Source organism: Prunus avium, chromosome 4, assembly GCF_965620075.1.
Source record: "Prunus avium chromosome 4, drPruAviu1.hap1.1, whole genome shotgun sequence".
NCBI classification, from domain to species: Eukaryota; Viridiplantae; Streptophyta; class Magnoliopsida; order Rosales; family Rosaceae; genus Prunus; species Prunus avium.
In genome coordinates this window covers 13,897,158-13,921,849 of record NC_142287.1, presented here as the reverse complement: position 1 = coordinate 13,921,849, position 24,692 = coordinate 13,897,158, and the positions used below count along the sequence as shown (strand labels likewise).

General features: G+C 38.0%; 2 protein-coding genes across 3 annotated transcripts; one reads left to right on the top strand and one right to left on the bottom strand.

The window, feature by feature from the left end:
• On the top strand, nt 1-7,911 carry LOC110756375 (protein PSK SIMULATOR 1). Of its 2 annotated transcripts, none has more exons than XM_088251967.1 (12): nt 1-710; nt 1,026-1,351; nt 1,474-1,566; nt 1,682-1,763; nt 3,177-3,270; nt 3,855-3,940; nt 5,182-5,251; nt 5,915-6,018; nt 6,254-6,370; nt 6,684-6,760; nt 6,888-6,932; nt 7,063-7,911. In XM_088251967.1, exons 1-12 carry the CDS (start codon nt 345-347, stop codon nt 7,580-7,582), a joined length of 1,980 nt encoding a protein of 659 aa, XP_088108093.1. In that variant the 5' UTR covers nt 1-344; the 3' UTR covers nt 7,583-7,911. The 2 variants fall into 2 exon arrangements, with proteins under 2 accessions (XP_088108093.1, XP_021813486.1); XM_021957794.2 differs by having other exon boundaries at nt 3-710; nt 1,673-1,763.
• A 5,435-nt stretch (nt 7,912-13,346) lies between these two features.
• On the bottom strand, nt 13,347-24,246 carry LOC148294849 (uncharacterized). The gene is made up of 6 exons (XM_088252273.1): nt 24,006-24,246; nt 14,339-14,517; nt 14,022-14,240; nt 13,820-13,910; nt 13,638-13,726; nt 13,347-13,541 (listed from the first exon to the last, which is right to left on the bottom strand). Exons 1-6 carry the CDS (start codon nt 24,244-24,246, stop codon nt 13,347-13,349), a joined length of 1,014 nt encoding a protein of 337 aa, XP_088108399.1.
• Nucleotides 24,247-24,692: the final 446 nt, after the last annotated feature.

The following is a 24,692-nucleotide window of genomic DNA, read 5'->3' as shown; positions in this document are numbered from 1 at the left end:
GTCAGCGCGCAAAGTTTGAATATTGACCAATTCCCGGTCTGACTGACTGTCCGAAGTCCCTCTCTGAGAGAGAGAAGAAGGCGTCTGTCTACTCAATTTTAATTCCTCCACCGAATTATGCATTTCTTCTTGTATTCTTTTATAATTCTAATTATTCCAACTTCTAATAAAAAATTTAAAGCAACAAGGGGCTCCTCTCTCTGGCTGCTGCTTCTATTGGTGGACTTTTACTTTGGTGCCTTTTGGAATTGGGGTTTGATCACTTCATCTATCAAAATCCCAATCCCAATCGAAGAAGCTTATTTTGCTGCTAGTGATTGTGGTGATAATCAGAAGCAGAAAAAATGGGAGGGCTTTGTTCGAAGAAGACGAGGAGTTCGAGTGTGGAGAGCGCGGGTTGGGATGTGAATCGGCAATTTGATCAGAATCAGAATCAGAATTCCCGTTTGAAGACCAACCATGTGAGTGTGACTATGCCGCCGCCCATGGATATTCATTTGCAGAAGAAACACAAAGAGGAGGAGGAGCCGCCTCCGCCTCCACCTCCACAACAAGAAGAAGAAGAAGAACAGTTTTCAGAGAAGAACGACAATCAGAATCCGCTTTTTTATGAGTCTGACGATGAGTTCTATGATGGCATTCCGCGCTATCCCACCTCCTTCTCCCACAAATCCGGCTCCGTTCGCTCTAAGCAGGCCGCCGTCGCTAAGGTTGTTTCTTTCTCCATTTCTGATTCTCTCACAACCCATAGCTTACTTTACTATTCACTTAATATGTGTTGTTGTTATATAAATAAATTGATTGGCTGCTGCACATTTTTGGCATATAGGGGCTCAAATGGGAACTTAATTCCATTATTTCTTAGCTAATAATTCTATTAACTCTCTGTGGAATCACTTAATGTTTTTAGAAAAATTATTGTCATTTTACTTACATATATGTTGTAATGTTAAAAACCCGTAATGGGTTCTCATAAATTTAGTAGAAGAAGCCCTTGTCCTTATATAGCTGTTACAATATTGCAGGTTTCTGAGGTGAGTTCACGTTTGGGCAGAGCTGGTACTCTTGGCCTCGGAAAGGCAGTGCAGGTCTTGGACACACTTGGGAGCAGCATGACAAATTTGAATTCCGGCACCGGCTTCGTTGCTGCAGCACCTGCCAAAGGCAATGAAATCGCAATTATATCGTTTGAGATTGCCAACACTATCGTTAAGGGTTCCAATCTTATGCAATCCCTTTCAAAAAGAAGTATTAGGCATTTGAAAGAAGTGGTGCTTCCTTCAGAAGGTGTGCAGCATTTAGTGTCAGAAGATATGGATGAACTGTTAAGGATTGTTGCAGCTGACAAAAGGTGGATACTGAATCTAGTGCCAAATACTTACCATCTCATTTTGTCCTGCAAATGAGTCAGCTTCAAATGGTTTTTTTTTTCCTTATTCTACCTTATAATAGAACTTTACCCTTGATTTATAGGGAAGAATTACAAATTTTTTCGGGGGAAGTGGTTCGATTTGGAAATCGCTGCAAAGATCCTCAGTGGCACAACTTGGACCGATATTTTGACAAGTAATATACTTGCCTCACATTATCTTTTGTGGCACCTTACTTCTTTTATGGAATGCCATATCCATGAGCCATGTTATTACTTGGTGACATCTAATTTGTTCTACAGAATCAGCAGGCAACTTACTCCTCAGAAGCATCTGAAGGATGATGCATACTCGATAATTCAGCAACTCATGACTTTGGTCCAGTGTACTGCTGTAAGTATTATCTTGTTTCACCAGGACAGTGCAATTTGTATTTCCTTTATGAGATGCAGAATGGAAGTTGATTTGTTGAGTTATTAAAGTTACATACATCACTAGAGCAATCCAATAAATAGAGAAAAATAGTTTGCATTTCTGTAATCGTTTGAATGATTTAATGAGCTATTGATGGAGGGCTTGCTTTGCAAGGAAATGAGCAAATATGCCATTTACAACCTCTTTTCTTTTGTTTTTGGTCTTTGGCTTTGAATTTTGGTTTTGTTTGTTATATTTATATGTTTTTATAAATAATTATAGCTTACTTTACATATGTTTGTAAAATCACTAAATAAAAATGGGAAAAAAAAGATACTGAAAACCAACCAATGTGTTAATTTGAGTAAAGGTGAACCAACTCAAGTAAATGCAACAAGCCAGTCTATGATAATTTACCATGAAAACACTTAACAGGATGCAAGGGAAAACAAAAGTTTGTGAAACAATAAGGGGGCATAGGAGGGCGACTTGATCTAAGAAGGAGAGCCTTTGCATGCTTGTCTTCACATTGGGGTGTGTCATGTAAATAGGAGGGTGAGAACGCTGACCATATATTTTACATTGCAGTTTCACTAGGCAATTTTGGCTGTATTTTTAGAGGTTTTGGATTGTTTGGTTGGAAATAAATAAGGGGTTTTTGAGGGTTCGGAGGAGGAAATGGAGTAACTTTGGGATGGGGTTAAATTTTTAGCTTTTCATTCAGTTCAGCATTCTAAAGACTTTCCTTTTCGTTTAATTCTATTTCATTTGGGGGAGTTCTGTACCGTGTAATATATTTTTCTTGTTTGAGGATCTTAAGTTATATGTGATTGACCTCTCGCCCATCTTTCACATATATTCCTCTCATTTTATCAGTAAAATGTTGGTTTCTTACAGAGAAAAAAAACATAAATACATGTTGCCCTACTTTCCAAGAAATGTTTATTTCCTTTCTCTTGAAAGATGCTCTTCTTTCATTCAGCCATCTGCAGCTGCTGTCTGGTCAGAAACTAGTTCATCATCACTAGTCATCGTTTGTAAGATGCCACAACCCTTGCACTTAAAGGGGATATTTATGTTTGTTGCCCTGTTGTGAGTGTTGGCTGCTAATAATCTAATTCCTTAAGTTAAGAATCTGATGGTTTGTAACTACCAATTAGCTCAAATTAAGAGAAACAAGTTTTAGATGTTTTTACTCACTAATAGTAAGATATTAGAGCATCTGTAAAGGTCATTTGAGGTATGGGGTTTTTTATTCTAATTAATATATGAGTACTTTAAGAATGTTTCTTCCTTTGCATCCTCAAATACTGTATCCAACACTGAGCTCGGTGTTAAATTTTATGTGATTTGATTTCTGAAAAGCAAAACATCAATATGCTTTAAATGCAGGAATTATACCATGAGTTTCATTCATTGGACCGTTTCGAACAAGACTATGATCGCAAGTGCCAGGAGGAGGATAATTCACTTTCTACTCAAAGAGGTGATGAAATGCTTCCTAGTCTTATCTTTTGGGCGTTTATTTGTTCAGATTGAACTGTAGCAGAACTGACTAGATGTATAGATCATTTTGAGGAGTGAAAATCAGTTAGAAAGGCATTCCAAAATAGTAGAATGCCAAAAATGACAAAATACTGCAAGATATTATAATTAAACCTGAAAAATTAAATTCCCAAAATATTACATTAGAAAAGTAAATTTTATTCTTATAAGCAGCCAAAAATAAGTAAACGTCTTTGTTGGCCCATCGTCATTAAGGTCTTGAACAGAGGTCAAATTTATTTCTTTTCACATATTTTGTTGTCTCCTAGTTCTGTCTTTCCATTTACTTTGAGCCCAAAAGTGACTAGTGGATTTGTTTTCTTTGTATCATGTGCAGTACGTAAAAGAGAGATGAATCTTATACTTGAGACCCTAGATTCTATCACTGTGTGCTACTTTCTGTATGCATGTGAAAGTCATGATTTAGGCTCTGATGAGTGGTCATTGTTTTCAATATTGATTATTGTAGCAAAGTCACTTAAGTAAGGCATATTAATTTTTTAAATGTTTCTGTTCATCTCATAGGTGACTTGAGGGCAGAACTAAAAAGCCAAAGGAAAGTAGTTAAAACTTTAAAGAAAAAGTCGCTTTGGTCCAAAAGTTTGGAAGAGGTAACCATGGAAAAACTTCATTTAATTGCTATTTTAGGCACTGATTTTTATTTTGTCTATCTTTAGTTTTCCGTGACCTGTCTTTTCCTGTTATTGCATTTATATTTTGCTGCTTTCCTATTATGCACTGTCTACTATCTTTAAAAGTTTCAATCTGTGCAATGCTCAAATGATATTGATAATTTATCCGTTGGTAATAAATATATATAACAAGGAAAATATGAGTGTACTTCCCAAGAATTTTTTTTTTAAATTTGTCAGAAATGAAAAAATTATTTAGTACTCTAATCCCCAAAGTAGAGAGTATGAGCTGGGCTTAGGCCTTTTGTTTTGTAATTTGTATATGTTTTTATTTTGTTTTTCCTTTATTTAAATTTAAATGTGAAGTATTCTTTCAACAAAAGCTGACATGTGCGGTGCGGCACATGGCTTGATTTAACAAAAATGTCAATAGAAACGGACCTAGGTGATGTGTTGTGACAAAATTCAGAGTTTGGATCTAACAGTCATTTATCTTTTGAGGGTGGAAATTGGGCATACCACATATTTTAGGTGGTATTCATGCAATTTTCCCAAAAGAGTATGACTTATCTGTTAACATTTCTTGTTCTGGGGAGACTCTGTCCCCGCCCTTTTAGGTAAACTCAGATATACTTTGCACCATAAATTTTGACTGCTAAATGCATTTCAGAGCATATTACGAATGACAAAAAGTTCTACTAAAGATAGTTGAATAATAAATTGGAAATCTTAGCACATATCCAAAAGAGTATCCAGGGACAAATCTGAGCCACCAAATGAGGCCCAATATTTTAGGCAGTATTATGCAATTTTCCCAGAAGAGTATTGCTTATCTGTTAACATTTCTTTTTCTGGGGAGACTATCTCCCCCCTTTTAGGTAAACGCAGATATACTTTGTACCATAAATTTTGACTGCTAATTGCATTCCAGAGCATAGAGCAAATGAGAAAAAAGCTATACTAAAAGATAGTTGAATGATTATAAATTGGAATCTTAGCACATATCCAAAAATTCCATCTGCCTAAAAAGATCAAATACGTGGCCATTGGGTTTTTGGTTTCATTTTTTTGGCACTGCATTGTTAATATCGCTTTGCCATATGACGTTATTTTTGTTTTTGTTTTTGGTTTTTATTTCACTACTATATTGAGTAAGGAAACAAGGAATAGCATACAAGTAACAGTTTATACTCTGTAAAATCTAACATTTTGAAATACAGGTGATAGAGAAGCTTGTTGATATCGTCCACTTCTTACATCTAGAGATACATGCTGCCTTTGGTGGTGCTGGTATGTATCTGTTAAAGGTCTTAAACTATGCATATAGCCTTGTTACATGATTCATCTTCATCTTTGAACAGTATATTGTTTAAGGCTCCAATAGCATTTCTAAGTACTTTAGCATGTAATTCACGATCATATATAAGATTTAGAGTATTCATATGTAAGAATTGCTACTACTGTGTAATCCCAATTTCTATTTTAGCTTGTTCAGAATACAAATTCCAAGTCCGGTATGTCAATCCTGCACCACAATATACAATATCCTGGCTTGCCAATTGGTTTTGGTTGGATGCTCTTAGCTTTAAATGTTAGACCATGTTTGGCCACACATGCGTGCACCACATCACCTGATATAGTTGATCCATGTGTTTGGTTCAGCCAGGCCGTATGTGAGGAGGCGTGCTGAGAATATAAATCTCACATTGAGTATTTCAAGCCTTGCACCACAAGACATAATATCCTGAGCATCTCCACCCATTTCCAATTGGTTTTGCGTTGCATGCTCTAACTTTAACATAGCTTTTGCCACATTTTGCTAGGTTATTATGATATGTTGTTTTTGGAAGTTTGTATTTTCTTAAAATTGCAAGTCTATTAATCCTTGTTTCATACTGTTTGTCTCAGAAGTACATTGATAGAGATGGCAATAATTCTCATTTACATATGCAGATGGTCATGAACCAGTGGAGGGACCTACGAATAATTATCAAAGATTGGGACCAGCTGGACTTTCTTTACATTATGCAAATATCGTCCTCCAAATCGATAGTCTTGTGAGTTACTATCTCTCTTCTCTTTTCTCGTTGTGCATTTTACATAATATTAATGAAAATATGAAGTTATACTGTTGCAACAGTTACTCTGGTTGTTTTGACGTATTCTAATTCAACCTGAGGGCATTTAAATTAACAAGGAACAATGTTGGGAAAAGGGATGAAATTATTGGTCTTCCCTAAAGCATAAATTTTCTTTACCAGATTTTTTCTGAGTCTGCTTTGGTGCATTTAGGTAGCCCGGTCAAGTTCTATGCCTCCAAATACAAGGGATACATTATACCAGAGCTTGCCGCCTGATATAAAATCATCTTTACGCTCCAAATTACAGTCTTTTCATGTTAAAGAAGAGGTAATATTTCATTTGTGTAGCTTTAGCTATATACATAATATATTCCTAAGGAAATGTTCTCTTGCCAGAATGTGAATTTGGACCATTGATCAGGTTGGTTCTTGTTTGAATGTTCAAATTTGGTAACTGAAGTATTTATATGCAAGAGAACATTACCCTATAGTCCTATATATCGTTTCATAGTACGACCTAGAATGTGAATTACAGACTTTTGATTGTTGCGGACGGGCTGTGTACTTTGGGTTTTGTGGCAAAACATTCTTTGAAGAGAATTTGTATCCACTAAACTGTTCGACTAAATTGTTTTCTGCAGCTCACTATTGCAGAAATCAAAGCTGAAATGGAGAAAACTTTACAGTGGCTTGTTCCAGTTGCTACAAACACAGCCAAGTAAGATGGCCAGCTGTTCTGCAAAACACCTGTATCTTTTTGTGTTTGTGAAACTCTTTTGCAGCTGTAGTTTATAAATTTCTTTGTTATTGATCATCATTTTGTTGATTTGGTTAACTAATAACAGAGCTCATCACGGTTTTGGCTGGGTAGGAGAGTGGGCGAGTAGTGGGTGAGTAACATTATACTGCTTGTTTCTTACTTTGACTTTTATCATTTGTCCTGTATTCCTTTTTTTTTTCTTTTGGGTTTTTTGATGGTTTTTACTGTTCTTTTAGTTAACCATGTTTTCGGTTATGCAGTTCTGGGGCGAACCGAAAGGCAGCTTTGCAGACTGATGTGATTCGAATTGAGACATTCCACCATGCAAATAAGGAGAAAACAGAAGTCTGTATACTCAAACTAGTCTTGTGGCTTCACCATTTGGCTTGTAAAAGTAAGTCTGCCGCCAATAATGGGGGCATGAGGTCACCCGTCAAGTCCACATCTGGCACACCCCTCCCGAAGGCAAATAAGCAGCCCAAGGACTTGCCTATCAATGTTCAGTCAAGTGTGCTAACAACTGAAGATCAGGAGATGCTGCAGGATGTCAGTAAAAGAATACGGATTCCAGGAATTAGTAAGAGTCAGGACTTTGACACTGTGAACTCTAGTTTGATGGAGCACAACAGATTGAGTAGGAGTAACAGCTACTCACCTAGGCGAGGAAGCAGGAAATTGTTATCCTTCAGTAGGCTCTCGTCTGGGGTTCCTGTCATTGATTTCAGTATCGATAAGGAAAAAGCATTGGATGTAATTGATAGAGTGGACTCACATAGATGAATTGCAGAGTGTTATAGATGTAAATCCACTGGAGTGAAGTGTAGTACATGCGGCAAGGGCGTTCATTTTGGTGATATATTGTTTCTGGGTGCACGGCATCGAATTAAATGGACTAAGCATGATTTACCTTTGAAATTGTACCACTTCAAGAGACATTTACTGTGCATATTTTCACCATGCTTATAGAGTGTAATTGCAGTGAGTTGTTTGTGACTACTTTCCTCGATGGGGTGTATAGAGCTGAAGAAGGTTAAGTTTGCGCAAACTACACGTTCATCGTTTGTAAGTTTTATTTCATCATTTATTTATATGAATTATTTACACTAACATCCCTTGAGGTTTCTTGTGTTTTCACGAAACCCCATCAGGTCTCAAAAATTATACGAATACCCTCTTGAAGTTTCAGTTTGTTTTCACAAAATCCATTTTCGTTGATTGTTTGTCCAAAAATTGATTTAATTGAAAACAACTTATGCAACTGACAAAATTAACCTTAATGAAGTATATGCAATCTAATCTCAAAGGCCAACTTTATCATTTGGAGAATTTTTTTTTATATAAAATCATCAATCTTTAGATAAAAAATCAATGAAAAAGTGTTTTGTGAATATAATTTAAAATCTCATGGAGGTGTTCGTGTAATTTCTAAAACCTCAGGTATTTTTTGAAAAAGCTGAAAATCTCAAGGGGAATTAGTGTAAATCTCTATTGTGCATACCTTACATGTACGTGTGACATATTGCACTAGTGGATGCTGTTTTTTCCTCTCTTTTAATTTACTCATAAATTAGGAAAATAGTTTTTCTATTCAAACCCAAAAATCATTCGAGTTAACCCAACAATACTTTTTTAAATCTTTGAAATCCAATTATACCCTTACCCAAAAAATTACGAGGGAAAAAAAATACGCGCGCACGTGACACACAAACCCAGCAAGCCAAATATGATGCAAAGAGTGTGAATTGGATGATGGAACACCTGAGGAATAACAAACCCCCCACACCCAAATATTGGATCATTGGCCATGGAAGAAGTAACTCTAGGGCGAAGTTTCAAGGACTTTTCATTTATTATTATTATTATTTTATTTTAATTAATTATAATTTTAAAATTAAGAGAAATATGGATCATATGCCAAGCATGTGATTTTTTGAATAGAAAAATTGGATGAAATTTGAAAAAATTAACGGCAAAAGTCAAATTGGTTGTTTTGATAAATAAATGTGATAAATTTGTTGATTTTTTAAGTCGGAGGTATTTCAGCAATTTCCTCTATTGGAGGAAGACAAATTCTTTTTTTGTTTTTTGTTTTGTTTTTGAAATAGATGCTTTATTAAAAAATAATAAACACCATAAGAGTGTACAAAGATAGTACCAAAACAACCAATATTATCCAAAACCCATGAGAGATAGAAACAAATGCGTGATCTTTTAAAAAAAGACTCGTGCCTGAACAACTCAAGGGGAAACAAGAAAGAATAGGAAGCCTATACATCCCTTCAATCTGCACATCAACAAAACATTGGCAGCAACAGAAACTTGCAACCAAATGAGCATTGCCAGCGTCAACATGGATCTGAAACAGAAGAAAAACAAAATAAATACGAGTAGGGAAAAAAAACAAAAGACACTTGGGCTCATTACACAATAAATCAAATGAAGGAATACTAAGAAAGAAAAACAACTCTCTGGGCTAAAGAAGGACATGGCCGTGAAAACCAACAACTCGAACACAATTGCAAAATTCAGCAACGAAATCAACGACATGCGATAGCCACGGGACGAAAGAGAGAAAAAAGAGAAGTAGAGAGAAACAAACAAGGAGGAAAAAACAAACCAAAAAGATAAAGGAAAAAGAGAGGATAGAAAACAGAGAAGGAAAAAGGAGAGAGAAGAAAAAGAACGAAAAGAAAAACAGAGAAGGAAGAAGGAGAGAAAGGAAAAAGAAAAAAGAGAAAGAAACAGAGAAAAGGGACAGGAGAAATAGGAAGAAGAAAAGAAGAGAAGAAGGAGACGGAAGAATACAAAAAGAGAAAGAAGAAGAAGGAAGGAGAAAAGAAAAGAAAAGAGAAAAAGAGAAAGAAAGAGAGAAAAGTGACCCGAGAAAAAGGAAAAAGTAGAGGAAAGATCAGTGTTATTAAACATGTAAACTAACGATTGTATCTATGCACAAACAACTGCTCCAAGACCGATCATGCTTTTGTACAACAGCCACACCACTTCTTGGAGAAATGCCACCAAAAAAGAACATAACAAAACCAATCGACAGTAGAACTATGACAGACCAAAAATTGCGTAACAGCACAACAAGATGGAACAATTGTCTATACCAACAAAACGAACCCAAACATCAGGGATAATAAACCCATTAAGGGCAATCTTCAGAAACAACAATCAAAAGTTCATTTAAAAAGATTTTTCACTCCTTGACTAAGCAATTGCCACCCAACGAATTGTATCCTTGCACAATAAAACTGGCAATAACTGCTCTGATTGATCATACTTTGTGCTAAAACCACACCACTTCTTGTTAAGATTTGTTTTTAAATTATTTATTTAATAATCGTTGTTGCCTATTGTTAGGAGATTAGTGATACCTAGACTATAGGAGAATCCCTATATTGTAGGAGTCATGGTTAGTATGGGTAACCATGTTTATTTTCATGCTTTTAATCGTGGATTGTGGCTACACAAAATCTGCTAAGTAACGATCATGTTACTTGCAGCAGTAGCTTTGTTTTTCCTATTTAAGGTGTACTCTTACATTCAGTTCAATTTATCAAGTTTGAAGCTTTCAGCCATAGCTTTTGTGTTCAACGTTTAAGCAAGAAAATACTCTTAGAGTTTTGGTTTTATCCAACATCTGGTATCAGAGTCTTACTGGGCCTGACTTTAAAAATCCCAAACAGCAACAACTTCTTGTATCTTGCAGCGGCAGGAATCCATGGCGACTGACAAGCTAACAGAGACCTTTGTCTAGCCAGCCATACCTTGCTTTGATGGTCACTATGGTCATTAGAGCATGTTGATGGAGAATTTCCTAAGGTCTAAAGAATATTGGGATCTTGTGGAGACAGGATATGAAGTGCTAGAAGAAGGAGCACTACTGACACAACAACAATAGAAGAAACTTGATGATCATAGGCTGAAAGATTTAAAGGTAAAGAATTATTTCTTCCAGGCTATTGATCGTGCTATTTGGAAACTATTCTCCAAAAGGATACAGCCAAAAACATATGGGAATCTATGAAGAAAAAGTACCAAGGGTCGGCAAGGGTGAAGCGTGCATAGCTTCAAGCTTTGAGAAAAGACTTCGAGATTCTTCAGATGAAAGGATGAGAGTCTATTATTGATTACTTTGGAAGAGCAATGAGAGTTGCAAACAAGATGAGAATCCATGGTGACAAGCTTGATGATGTGGCCATTATTGAGAAGATACTGAGATCTATCGCTCCCAAGTTCGATTATGTTGTGTGCCTATTGAAGAGTCCAATAATATTGACGAGATGACAATAGATGAGCTGCAAAGCTCCTTGCTGGTCCATGAGCAAAGGATAAACCGAGGCACCTCAAATGAGCAAGCTTTGAAAGCTTCTACCTTTGCTGAATCCTCAGGTTCAAGAGGAAGAGGTCGAGGCAAAGGTAGAGGTTGAGGTCGAGGAAGTGGAGGTCGAGGAAACAGAGATGAAGACGGAGGTCGAGGCAACAAAGATGAAGGTAGATCTTCTCAGAAGTAAAAGAGGGATGATGAGCATTCCCAAAACAGAGGAAGAGGACAAAGTGACAAGTCCAAAATTGAGTGTTATAGGTGTGGAAACCTTGGGCACTATCGAAGTGAGTGCTACACGAAGTTGCCCAAAGACAAAGAAAAACGAGGAAGATCAAACTTTGCTGAAAAGAAGGAAGAAGAAACACTTTTGATGGCCTTCAATGCCAAGGAGGAACCAGAGCTAGATGTATAGTATGTTGACACATGTTGTAGCAACCATATGAGTGGTAGTAAGTCTTTCGTACTACTGTAAGTTTTGGGGATTGTTCAACTGTTACTATGGAAAGGGTGATATTCAAATTAGGGCTAAAAATGACTTTGTTGAGACAATTTCGAATGTGTTTTATGTTCCTGATTTGAAGACTACCCTGTTGAGTGTTGGCCAATTACAAGATAAGGGTTATGTTATAACAATTCAAAAAGGTGCGTGTGAAATATATGATCCAGGAAGAGGTGCCATTGCCGTTGTTCAAATGAAAATGATAAGTGCATTATTTCCCATATTTTTATACCTCTTATATTTGGTTTTTATAGGGAAATTTAATTAAAAATAGCATTATTACCTTACTTTCCTTATTTTTAGCTATTCTGTGCTCTTGGAAGGATTTCGACTGAAAATTGACTTTTCGAATGAATTTTGTGCAAGGCCAATTGGAGAAGAAAGCTAAGACATTGACAATCATTGTGTCAAAGTTTTATAATTTTCTACCAAGCCAAATGCTCCAGACTTGCAAGTCAAGACAACCTAAGTTGAAATCCAGTCAGAACTGCAATGCTGTTGAAGATTGAAGATTTGAATACTTTTCTGATTTTTCCTAGTGGCATGTGATATATGCTTGGAAAGCTTAAAGATCAAGCTATATTTCTCATATTTTTCCAGAATTTTCTAGTAAGTGGAAAGACCCCAAAAGCATCCCGAGGGAGAAGCAAGTCCTAAGGGAGTACTCTGCTCTTCTTCCAGTGACTGCATGTTTGGTGCTGATGTTTCCAATAGCTTGATGAAGAGTTGAAGATGACTTGCTGATGTTGATATGAGATTATATGAGCTTGGCATGAGAGCTTCACTACTACATTTTACAGTTTGCGTGATGAAGAAACTGTCGTCGCGCAAAGTGAAGTTAAGTCGCACAAATGTCAGCGCGACAAAAATATCGTTGGGCGTACTCCGTCGCGCAACGATCGTGAAGAAAGACTTTGCGCGACCAATCTATGTAAATAGTCGCGCAAAAAGAGCGACGGTTATCCTTCGTTGCACCAAAAGTTCCGGGACGCCAAAATCTTTCGTCGCGCAAATATTGGAGCGACAAAAGAATAGTTGTTGCAAGAACATAGTGTGATGATTTATCTTCATCGCGCATACATGTAGGGACGAGAGAATATTCATGACTCAAATCTTTGCGCGACGAAATTCATTTGTCGCAGTTTCTTTAGCGAGACAAAAACTTTCGTTGCGCAAACATAGAATAAATTGTTTTAAAATTTATTTTTACGATTTTGTATTTTGTAAAAAGTGAATTTGCGCGATGGAAAATTTGTTGTCGCGCAAAAATAAATATATTTTAATTAAATTAATTTTTTTTTTTTTTGGTAACAAAAAATTTTTTTGGTTTTTTTATATTTATAATAAAATGAAATTGCAATAAAAAAATGTAATGAAGAGAAATATTTTTGTTATAACATAATATAAATGTGTAGTACAATAGAAATATTTTAAATGTAATTAAGAAAGTTAAAAACTAATCAAACATCCCTCCAAAATCTACGTTGTCGTCTGGCAAATGCGGCTCAAAGGTCTGGACATTGTCGACAGGGGGAGAGGTGTGGTGGCCATGCTTGGGTTGGCGGGGCTCGGAGGTCGATGAGGGAGGAAAAGGCGGGATTGGAATGCCGGACTGAGCGAGGGACTGTAGAAGATGTGACAAATGACCCCTGAGCTCGGCCACCTCTGCTGTCAAAGCAGTCACCTGACTGTTTGACTGCGACGATTCACGGGGTTTAGGTGGCCGCCGCCGGGCATTCCCCATCCCTCGACAATGTCCCTGGGCACCTCCCGAGAGTTTGATCCAAGGTTTCAGTCAGGAATTGAAACCCCGCATCCTGTGGAGGAGCCACGGACTCGAGCGGCGTATCAGGAGGAAGCTGGGAGGCGAACTCCTGAAGAATCAACTGGCTCTTCTCCATCATCGTCGTCTGTTGAACATAACATAAAATATTAATTAAAACATTCATATAATAACCATGAAACTTGAATGCGTAAGATAGTAATTAAAATTAAATACTACTTACATGAAGGGACTCGGCCAACTCATTCCCAAGTCGAACATAAACGTCGCCAAAGACATCAATCTCAGGGAATTTGGACCCCCCTGAATTGATCAAGAGAAGAAAAATGTTAGTACGAAAAAAACAAATTAATATTAATGACATATTAAAAATAAATAAAAACGACTTTATTATTACCCGGTGCCGTGCCTCCATCCTAAAGGAGAAGGGCCTGGAACCTGAATGGTGGAGAAGAGTCTTCCTCTCCTTATTGCCCTTATTTGCTTTGGTCTTCTTCTGTTATACAAAAAATAAAACGTATTAGTTGAAATTCAAATGAAATATAAAAAATTAAATACACATTAGTAAGAAACGTGTAATAAGTTTCAACTTAATATAAAAAAATACCACATAATCGGCCTCTTGAAAATGACCGCAGAGCCACTCCCAACTATCCTCCTGCCCCTCAAGCTCCTTTGGGCAACCCTCCTGAAGAGCAACCTGCGGATCATCATATGCCTGAAAATGGTGGTGCAGGTTGCTCTTCCACTGCTTGTACCTCTCAGCAAAGAGTCTGTTGACATACGCCAACAACTCGTCACCGACATTCTCTAAATTGTAGTTTATCTGCAATAAATTCATTACATACATTAAGTATTAGAAATAAAATTTGAAGGGAAAACAATTAAAAGGTATAGAATACATACCGACAGCTGTCCGCACACCTCCATCCGCACCTCGTCAAGCATGACCTTCCAAGACTTCCATTTCATCGGGCAATAAGTCCGAACGACGTGCCCAATGTCGTGGGCCAAGGAGCTATGCTGGTCCGCCGTTGGTGCAACTCGATGCCACTCGTCGTATCCGATGTCTTCAACTGGCGACAAGGTCCCCGGGTGTTCTTCTTGGTTACAAAGAAATATAAAATTAATGTTAAATAACAAATCCTACTAAATTCTTGGTCCGAAATAGCTGGAGTTGAAGGAAATCTTTACCTAGTTGTGACCCTGACACACCAGTAGCAGATGTCGAAGTGGTGTCGGTCGTGCTGGGGGGGCGGTGACACTGCCTGGCACTAACAGGTTGCGCCACTAATGACTTTGATGACACCGGCGCATGGGAGACCCCAGGACAAACCTGTATGGCGTCAACTTGTGCTGGAGCAGTGGCAGCTGAGGTCGTAGCCGGGGGAGGCAAACTCTATGCAGTCGTCATCACCGTACGACTTCTAGTAAGGTTTGACATCTGCACAATTGAACAAGCATCCAAAGTTAAAAACATAGTTACTCTAATATGTGGTCTAAAACCATTTAAACATGTATTGAAATATTTTTTAAATGGAGCCAACGACTAATAAAATAAACATAAAAAGCCCAACAACTAATAAAACAAAAAAAAAAAAAAATCCAATTTACCAACTAAGCATATACAATTTCATTAAGATTCTTAATTCATTAAGTAAATCATATCTTGTCCTAGGGTTCGCGATTTCGGAGTATCCGGGATAACGATCCACGATCCGGCGAATCCTATACGATCCTAGAAATACAAGGTACAACATACGTGAGTTTAGGATCGATCCAACAGTCCGAACATATCAAACCTGGAAATCGCACAATAGGCGAAATCCGTTTGAGGCTCAAATGATATCCAAATTGGAATTCGAACATACCTATGCGCTCATTACAACTAGGGGATCACATCGGGACACATTTCTGGTTTCCTACAGTACCCACGCGCCGGCGCGCGGGTGTCTAAAGCGATAACCATCGCCAGAAAAATCTCAAAATCATGGGCCAATCTTCCTACCCTAGGTTCAGGACATCGATTAGAGCCACTTTTGTTCTTGGACATAGGCCAAAAAAGGGCCGGAAGTGGCTGGAATTTCATCCCGAAATCTGGTAAAACTTTGGGTTGTTCAATTTAACAACCTACACTAGCAATTCATCAAATCCTAACCAACCATCAACTAGAGCATGAAAAGAAGAGTGGAATCCATACCTCAATCGTCAGATTTGGTGGCCAGAAGAGGGAGCACGCGCCTGAAGAAACAATGGCAAAACCGGTCAAAATCCGGTCGACAACGGCGGGGAAGGGCTGGGGTTCGAAGGTGGTGGCGGCCCGGTCTAAAAATTGGGTCGGTTTCGCAGGTTGAGGTGGTTGGAGGTTAAGGAGGGAGGGACGGAGAGAGAGGAACCATATTGCTGAAGAAAACGACTCTGCAAGTTTTAGAAAATTTTTCGCGAACTTGCGCGACGTAGAATATATTGCGTCGCACAATGTCAAAGTGGCGTCGTTTCCAAATATTTTTTTTGCAAACTTGGGCGGCGACGAAACAAAACCGTCGCGCAAGGAAATCCTGCGCGACCTAAGCGATAAACCGGTGTCACGCAATGTGATAATTCTGCCAAATTTTTCGCAACCTTGTGCGACGACTAATAAATTGTCGCGCAAGGTGACAAACCTGCCAGATTTTCACCCCATTCCACCAAAATTTTCACAGCCTTGCGTGATGTGAAAAAATCTGGCGTCGCGCAAACCCTAAACCCTAAACCCAGAAAATCGTAACATTGCACGACGACATAGTGCGTCTACCAATATTTTGTGCGATGTAGTATAACTTGGCGTTGCACAAAGTAATGTTGCGCGACGAAAGGATGTGTCTCGCAAAAGTTTTCGTTTATAACGGTTGAAATTTTTTGTCCCGTTACTAGATCTCCGAATGTTTGTTTTTTGTAATTTTTGGGGTATACGATCTCGTAGTATATACAAACAAGTTTGACGGTTGGATCGTTGAAAATAGTTTCGTAGAATGCATATGCCATCAAAACAATATATTCACTAACAATTAAGAGTTTATTTATACTTTAGTTAAATATAACGTAAGATTTTGTGGTTTCCACTAGTGTAAATATTTTAAATTGAAGATCAAATTCAGTCATTTTATTCATATAGGGTCAAGGAGTGTAGCTGTAAAAAATCATCAAAATCAGAGTTGAAATAACCGTTAAATTGTGATTTTTCGTTTATAACCATCAAAATGTTTTGTCCCTTTACTTGATATCTAAATGGTTATTTTTTCTGATTTTTGGCGTATATGATCTCGAAGTATAAACAAACAAGTTTGATGGTGGGATCCTTGAAACTAGTTTCTTAGAATGCGTATGCAATCAAAACAATATATTCACTAACAATTAAGAGTTTATTTATACTTTTGTTATATATAACGTAAGATTTTGTGGTATTAACTAGTGTAAATCTTTTAAATTAAAGATCAAATTCAGTCATTGTATTCATATAGGGTCAAGGAATGTAACTGTAAAAAATCATCAAAATCGGAGTTAAAATAACCGTTAAATCGTGATTTTTCATTTATAATCATTGAAAAGTCTTGTCCCGTTACTAGATCTATGAATGTTTGTTTTTTGCGATTTTTGGGGAATACGATCTCGCAGTATATACAAACAAATTTGACGGCTAGATCGTTGAAACTAGTTTCGTAGAATGCATATGCCATCAAAACAAATATATTGACTAACAATTAAGAAATACAAACACATTATATAATATATAAATACTAATACTTTACGCGACGAAGAAAAATTCAATGGGCGACGAACCAACACTGTTTGTGCGACGACAATATTTGATTCGTTGCGCAAGGGTCAGTTATGTTATTTCAGAATTTTTTGCAGATTTTTTTCGGAAAACAACACTTGCGAGACGAATATGATTAGTCGCGCGAACACTCATTGTGCGATGCAAGTAGTTTATTCGTCGTGCAAGGGTCATTTATATTATTTCAGAATTTTTTGTGGATTTTTTCGGAAAACAACCTTTGCGAGACGAATGTTATTAGTCGCGCAAACATTCATTGTGTGACGCCTATTCTTTTGTCGTCGTGCAAGTTTCATTTATATTATTTCAGAATTTTGTGCAGGTTTTTTCGGAAAACAACCCTTGCCTGACGAACTGTATTGGTCGCGCTAACATACATAGTGCGACGACAGGTGATTTTTCGTCTTGCAAGAGACTTTTTTTTTAAAATTATTTGAGAATAATTTTCCAGAAGTTTTCGGAATCTTTCCCATTCGTTGCGCGACGAAGATTTGTTTAAGTTCATCGCGCAAAGTTGTTAAAAAAATATGAGTTCTGCGAAGAGAAGTATTGTTGAAGGCTTGAAGTTTTTAAAGCTTTGTGATGTGTTTCAAAGCTTTAAGTTGTGTTTTAAAGTTGAAGGAACAAATCTGTAGTTTCAGAATGTATTTTTTTGCATTTATTTTGTTTCTATCTGCTCTCTCCCAGCTAGAAAAATAAGGGTTTTGTTCTGTTTCTGTTCTCTCGCGACACTAGATGTAGTTGGATTTAAACTATTTCGTTGCTCAAACTTTCGTCGCCCGAAACAAAAATTTGACATGTTTCTCATTTTCATTTTTTGAAAATGTTCTTTGAAGAAAATTAAAACAAAATATTGCCAAAAGGGTCATGGCTTTAGGATTTCAATGAAAGTATGAGTAAGCCTATGTCCACTCATATTTTAGGATTTAAATGAAGGTATAATTCGCATTTGCGTCATAATTAAATTTAACATAATTTAATTAAAAAGGTATGAATGAGCTTAACTAAAATCATTGAAAAGCTTATAATTTACATGGCAAAATTCAAATGAAGGCATAGGAACAAATGGAAATTAGAATGTGAAAATATGAATAGGCATAGGCTTCTTAAGGACTACATTGAACTTCTCAGTAAATATAGCTCAATTTATTTAACAATGTTTCATTTCTCCACATATATAAGGTTTGAATATAGCAAGTACATATATTCAAACAAGCATACTTGCCAAAATCTTTACACTAACATTATTAAATTACAAATAATTTCATTTACTATGTTTTACATGGCAAGTCGCAAATAAATTACATTATTCATCATCTGAACTATAATAATCTTCGTTATCGTCGCCATCATCACTTTCGGTCTCCCAATCATCATCATCATCCTCCTCCTCCTCCTCCTCCATAAGTACATCATCATCGTTGTTCGGGCCCACGGTTGGATCATATCGCGGAAGATAACCGAGGTCAATTGTAATTGACTGAATCGGTATTTCTCTTGAAGACACTCCTTCAAGCTGAAACGGTTCTTGTACAACATTTGTATCTAGAAGTGTTTGAGCATCATTTTCCATGGAAGATTCGAAACGTTGGTCAGTGACGTCGACGTTGTTGTCAGATGGGTCTAGTTCTGGTATAGCATACATGTTCCTCTTATCCATCTGCTAAACAACTTTACAGCGGCTCCCGGCTTTAGGGTCATCTAGATACACAATTTGTTTTGCCATGTTTGCCAAAATGTAAGGGTCGTCATCATACCAAGTTCTGTTCATGTTCATAGATAGTAAGCCATGGTTGATTTTAATACTTCCCTGCCTATTTGGGTTCGTATCAAACCATCGACACTTAAACTTGATCACTTAGTATCAGTCTTTGTAAAGCAATTGCACGACAGTTGTAAGTTTGTCATAGAAATCAATGTCCGTACTTTCACCTCCACCTGGGACATGGACACCGCTGTTTTGTGTACACAACTTGTCATCTTGTGTAGTCCCCAAAAACTTGACGCTGTTAACATGGCAACCCGAGAACAATTCAGTGCGAATTGGGCCGAATGCCAAGTTATATAACTCTTCACTGTAAGTGGGAGAATTCTCTGATTTCAACTTATTCACCTAATATTATACAAAAACATTCACATGTTAGTTTGAGAAGCATAAATACTACAATATATATGTCAAATACAAAACACTTATAACTTACATATTCCAAAAATCATTGTGGAAACAATTGACGGTGTTTCTTGGAATACAAATGTGATGGATGTTCTCGCTTCATCATCTCTTCATGCTCATCTAAGTATGCAATTATTTCATCACAATTGTTCAGTACGAACCAATGGGCTACCTCCATGTCATTTCTGGAAAACGACTCTCCTCATACATGATCTCCAAAGGGTCGTGGGCTTTGGGCAAAAATAGAAAGTTTCTCATTTCTCACACCTCCGTCATTATTGCACTGAGGACGATTGAAAGTCGTGTCCACATCTTTTAAATACATTCCACAGAAAGTAAGCGCCTCATATTGAACCCAAGCCTCTATAATTGATCCTTCGGGCTTCGCTCTGTTGCATACGCTTTTTTTCAGATCTCCGAGAAGCCTGCCAAAATAAAACAATACGATACATCCAACGATAGTACACAAATGATGAGGATTATATACCTTTCTATTGGATACATCCAACGATAGTTGACTGGACCTGCAAGCAATGCCTCTTCTGGCAAGTGAACCATCACATGAATCATACTTGTGAAGAAAGCTGGAGGGAATATCATCTCAAACTTGCATAGGACTTGGACAATGTCATGGCGCAACTGATGAATGTCTGTCTTTCGCAATGTTTTTGCCGTCAGTTGGGAAAAAAATCTGGACAACAAAATGATTGGCTTGACTATATCTTCCGGTAATAGGTGTCGAATCCCCATAGGAAGTAGGCGTTGCATAAACACATGGCAGTCATGGCTCTTTAGTCCAGTAAATTTACCCCCATCAACATTCACGCAACGTGCGATATTAGAAGCATACCCTTCAGGAAACTTTACAGACGATAGAAACTTTAGAAACTCATTTTTATCATTTGGTTTCATGGAAAAAAATGCAAGATCCCTTGTTGCTTTGTCACTGTCCCTTTTCATCCATAAACCCCTTCGTATGTCTATTCTTTCCAAATCAAGACGAGCTTTGATCATGTCGGTTGTCTTGCCCACGATATCTAGAATCATGCCTATCAATGTGTTACATACATTTTTCTCAACATGCATAACGTCGAGATTGTGCCTCAATTTTAGTTTCGACCAATATGGGAGCTCAAACAACATAGGCTTGTGCATCCAGTTCAGATGTGTAGCAGGTCTGGTTCGACTAACTGTTTTCCCGAACGGAGCAAAATCCAAACGGTTAAGATGTTCCAATATCTCATCACTGGACCATTCTCTAGGTCTGAGGCGACGCTCTGTGTTCCCGTCAAACTCTTTATCCTTTTCCCGTCACTTGTGGTCCCATGGCAACCATCTCAGATGACTAAGGTAACAAATTTTTCCAGTGTGCCAACCAGAAGTTACATCTTCCTTGCATACAGGGCATGCCATATAACCCTTTATGCTCCTCCCAGAAACCATAGTACATGCTGGAAAATCATTCACAGTTCACATAACTACTGCTTGCAAAGTGAACATATTCCCAGTGGATTTATCGTACGTGCGCACACCGTTTGTCTATAAATCCTTGAGCTCATCAACCAATGGCCCTAAGTAAACATCGATGGACCTGCCAGGATCCTCAGTTATCAAAATAGTCATCATCATGTATTCCTTTTTCAGGCATTCCCAAGGCGGTAAATTATATGGGAATATGAAAATCGGCCAAATGCTGTGGTGTTGGTTTAGAACCCCGTACGGATTGAATCCGTCAGTGGCAAGTCCCAATCTAACATTTCGGGGATCAGCAGCAAACTCAGGGAACGTTCGATCGAACTCTTTCCATGCCTCCCCATTTGTAGGATGCCGCATCACATCGTCGTCTACCCGTTTTTCCTTATGTGATCTCATGTTTGTGGCAGTATGCGTCGACATATACAATCACTGCAACCAAGGTTTCAGGGGCAAATAACGCATGACTTTTTGTGGGATCTTAGTTATTATATTCTGAGATGTCATTTTGAACCTCGACTCATTGTATATAGGGCATGTATCCAATGTTTCATACTCATTGTAAAATAACATGCAATTGTTTTTGCAAGCGTGAATTTTTTCATAACCCAATCTAAGACCATTCAACACCTTCTGTGCCCGTCTATGGTCTTTCGGCAAACAATTGTCAGTCGGAAACATTCTCTTGAAAACCCCCAAAAAGTAATCGAAACACAGGTTCGACATACGATACTTTATTTTTCTGTGCATTAGCTCCACAATGGCTGTCAAAACGGAAAAGCTATCGCACCCCGGGTATAACTCTTGGTTGGCATTTTTCAACAGTTTTTCAAATTGTGCGAACTCTGCACTGTCCATTGGTGTAGGCACGTCATCTTCCCCTTCCTGATTGCCGCTGGTCGATGCAAATGGAAAAGCATCATTTATAATATCCATGACTTGTTCATTAGAATTCACAATAGGTTCAACATTCTCCACTCTTGTGGCCCTTGAAGACGAAACAATGTCTAATTATTCCCCGTGATGGTTCCAAGTGTTGTATGTCTCAATCATTCCATGCCTTACTAAATGAAATCGAACATTTTTAATTGTATCTCACAACGTGTTGTTACACCTCTTACAAGGACACTGGATTATAGTTGCACCCGGGTTGTGTGTCCGTGCAAAGTCAATAAAATCCTCGATTCCATCCAACTATTCGTCTGCGCACCTTTTCGGGTTCTGTATCCACATCCTACTCATAATTCCTGGAACCACAATCACAATACAAAAATCATGTTGTATTCTTACAAAATCTTTCCTTATGCCTCCGATAAGGGCCCTATCCCATTTGGGAATGCATAGTCATCTCACGTAATTTACAGCCACATGAGATTAGATTTCAATGTGGATGAATTTCGGTAGCATCTCGATACAGTTCTTGAGGTGTACCGTAGGTATAAAATACCTATACACCACCCGAAGAACGTACCAAGATGACACCGAAATCTCCACAATCGAAACCTAATCTTGTAGCCGTAAATTACGTGACATGACTATACATTCACAAACTGTCCAAATAATGGGACAATTCAAGAATTAATTGGACCGCAGTCACGCTTTACGCATCCATGCGCGAAATCCAACTAACCTCGAACGGGAAACTAAGTTTTACTAAAAAAAAATAAAAATGTCAACGTGTATAATTTAACAACATAATATAAATATAATTTTACAAAACAATTTAAACATAATGTAATTAATTATATATTTTTAAATTATAAAACGACGAAAATACATTCTCAATCGTTCTCCACCAATCGTTAATCACATATAATATCCATATTCACAACGAAATTAATGGTGTTAGTATAAATTTACATTAATACTTTTACACTAACGAAAAAAAATACATACCCAACGAACGTAGCAGAGGTAGAGGGAATTCCATGCATAAAGGAAATGAACTTGAGAAGTTTGGTTGCCCAAAAACGTTCGAGACAGAGGGAGAGGCAAGCTGCAATTTTTTTTTGCAGTTTGCCTCTGCCATGACTGAGCATGATAATGTATTGGGCGAAGGTTTTTGAGCGACGACGCGACGAACATAACTTCGTCGCGCTAAGTCTCCATGTTGTCGCGCAAAAATCAATAAATTTGCGCGACGAAATTTTTATGTCGTCACGCAAGACGTTGTTGTGCAAATCTCTTTACCGTCGCGCAACAGTTAATTTTTCGGCACGCATGGATGTGCCAACATCCATTTTTGCGCGACGAATATTTTTTGTTCGTCGCTCAAAGTTTCGTCGCGCAAACTCCATCTTGTCATCGCGCGAGTATTTGGCGCATAAATTGTTTGTCGCGCAAGTATTTGGCGCCAAATACAATAAAGCCGGGTCCTTTTTCCGGCTTTTTGTTTGCGCGACGAAAGGTTTCATCGGCGCGCTAGCTAACTAGTTGCGACCAAAATCCTCGTCGCGCAATATTTACCCCCAAATAAACTAGCACCGTGTTTTTATTCTTAACTTTACACGAGCTAATGTACTGTTGTAGCGCTACGTATGTTTGTGCGACGATAATTGTTGTCGCACAAATTTTTGACGCCGAAATGCTGGTTCGCGGGTTTTTTTCCTACCTTCATGCGACGCTATGTGCTATTGTTTCACAAAGTATTTTTGCGCGACGAAATAATTTGGTCGTGCAGTTTTGTGCTACGCGTATTTATTTCCATTGTGCAAGTGTATTTTAAGCAAAGAAGTTCTCTTCATCACGCAAAATCTCGTCACGCAAATAGTAAAATGTAGTAGTGCTTGGAGTGTAGGAGCTAAAGACCCACAAGTTTAGCAAATGAGAATGCTTATGCTTGGCTTGGTGTTGATATACTTGTGTTTGGGTGTTGAGAATTTAGTGTTTGTGGCTTTGGCTATGGGGATTTAAGAGTTTTAAGAGAATGAAGATGGGAGGAAAAGCTTGAGGTTTGAAGGCTATGGTGTTTATAATTTGGAAGGAAGGAAAAGGTTGGAGTTATGCTTGGTGAGGCTTTATAGAGAAGATGATGGATTTAAAGGAGAGGAGGTTATGATTGGGGTGCTTACAACAGCTAGGAAGGAGGTGTGATAATTGAAGAAGGGGGTTGATGGCTGCTGGGATACTTGCAGCAGCCAAAGCAGGAAGTTGTTGTGCTGCTCCAATAGCTATAATGGCTGAAGAAGGGGGTTGATGGCTGCTGTGTCGCTTGCAGCAGCCGAATGAAGGGGCTTGATGGTTGAAGAAAAATTGGTTGATGGCTGCTGTGTTGTTTGCAGCAGCCAAATGAGGGGGGCTTGATGGCTCAAGTATGACTGTGATGGCTGCTGGAATGCTTGCAGCAGCTGAAGAAAGGTGAATTCTCATGGTTGTTGGGAGGCTTGCAGCAACCAAGAGATGTTGATTTTGCTTGGGCAATGCCTCCCAATTTATAGAAGGTGAATGCTCTCTTTGGTTTCCAATAGGTAAAAGGAAGTGTTGGAGCTAGTCTATTTCTAACAGGTAAAAAGGAGCATTGGGACATTCTTATTTCCAACATATAAAGCTAGGCATCGGAAAATGAATATTTCCTATGGGTAAAAGGAAGTGTCGGAATTGGCTTGTTTTCAGTGGGTAATAGGGAGTACTTGAAGAATATTTCATTTGCTTACCCACATTGGAGAACTCCAAGTAATGGGCTTGGACTTTGGTGCTCCCAAGTAGCTAGCCCAATGTCTCCATTATCCAAGAGCTTCCGTATGCCTTGTGGACCTCCGTAACCTTCAACACCACAATCCCTCGTGCAAGCCCCGTAAACCACATGACTTGGGTTC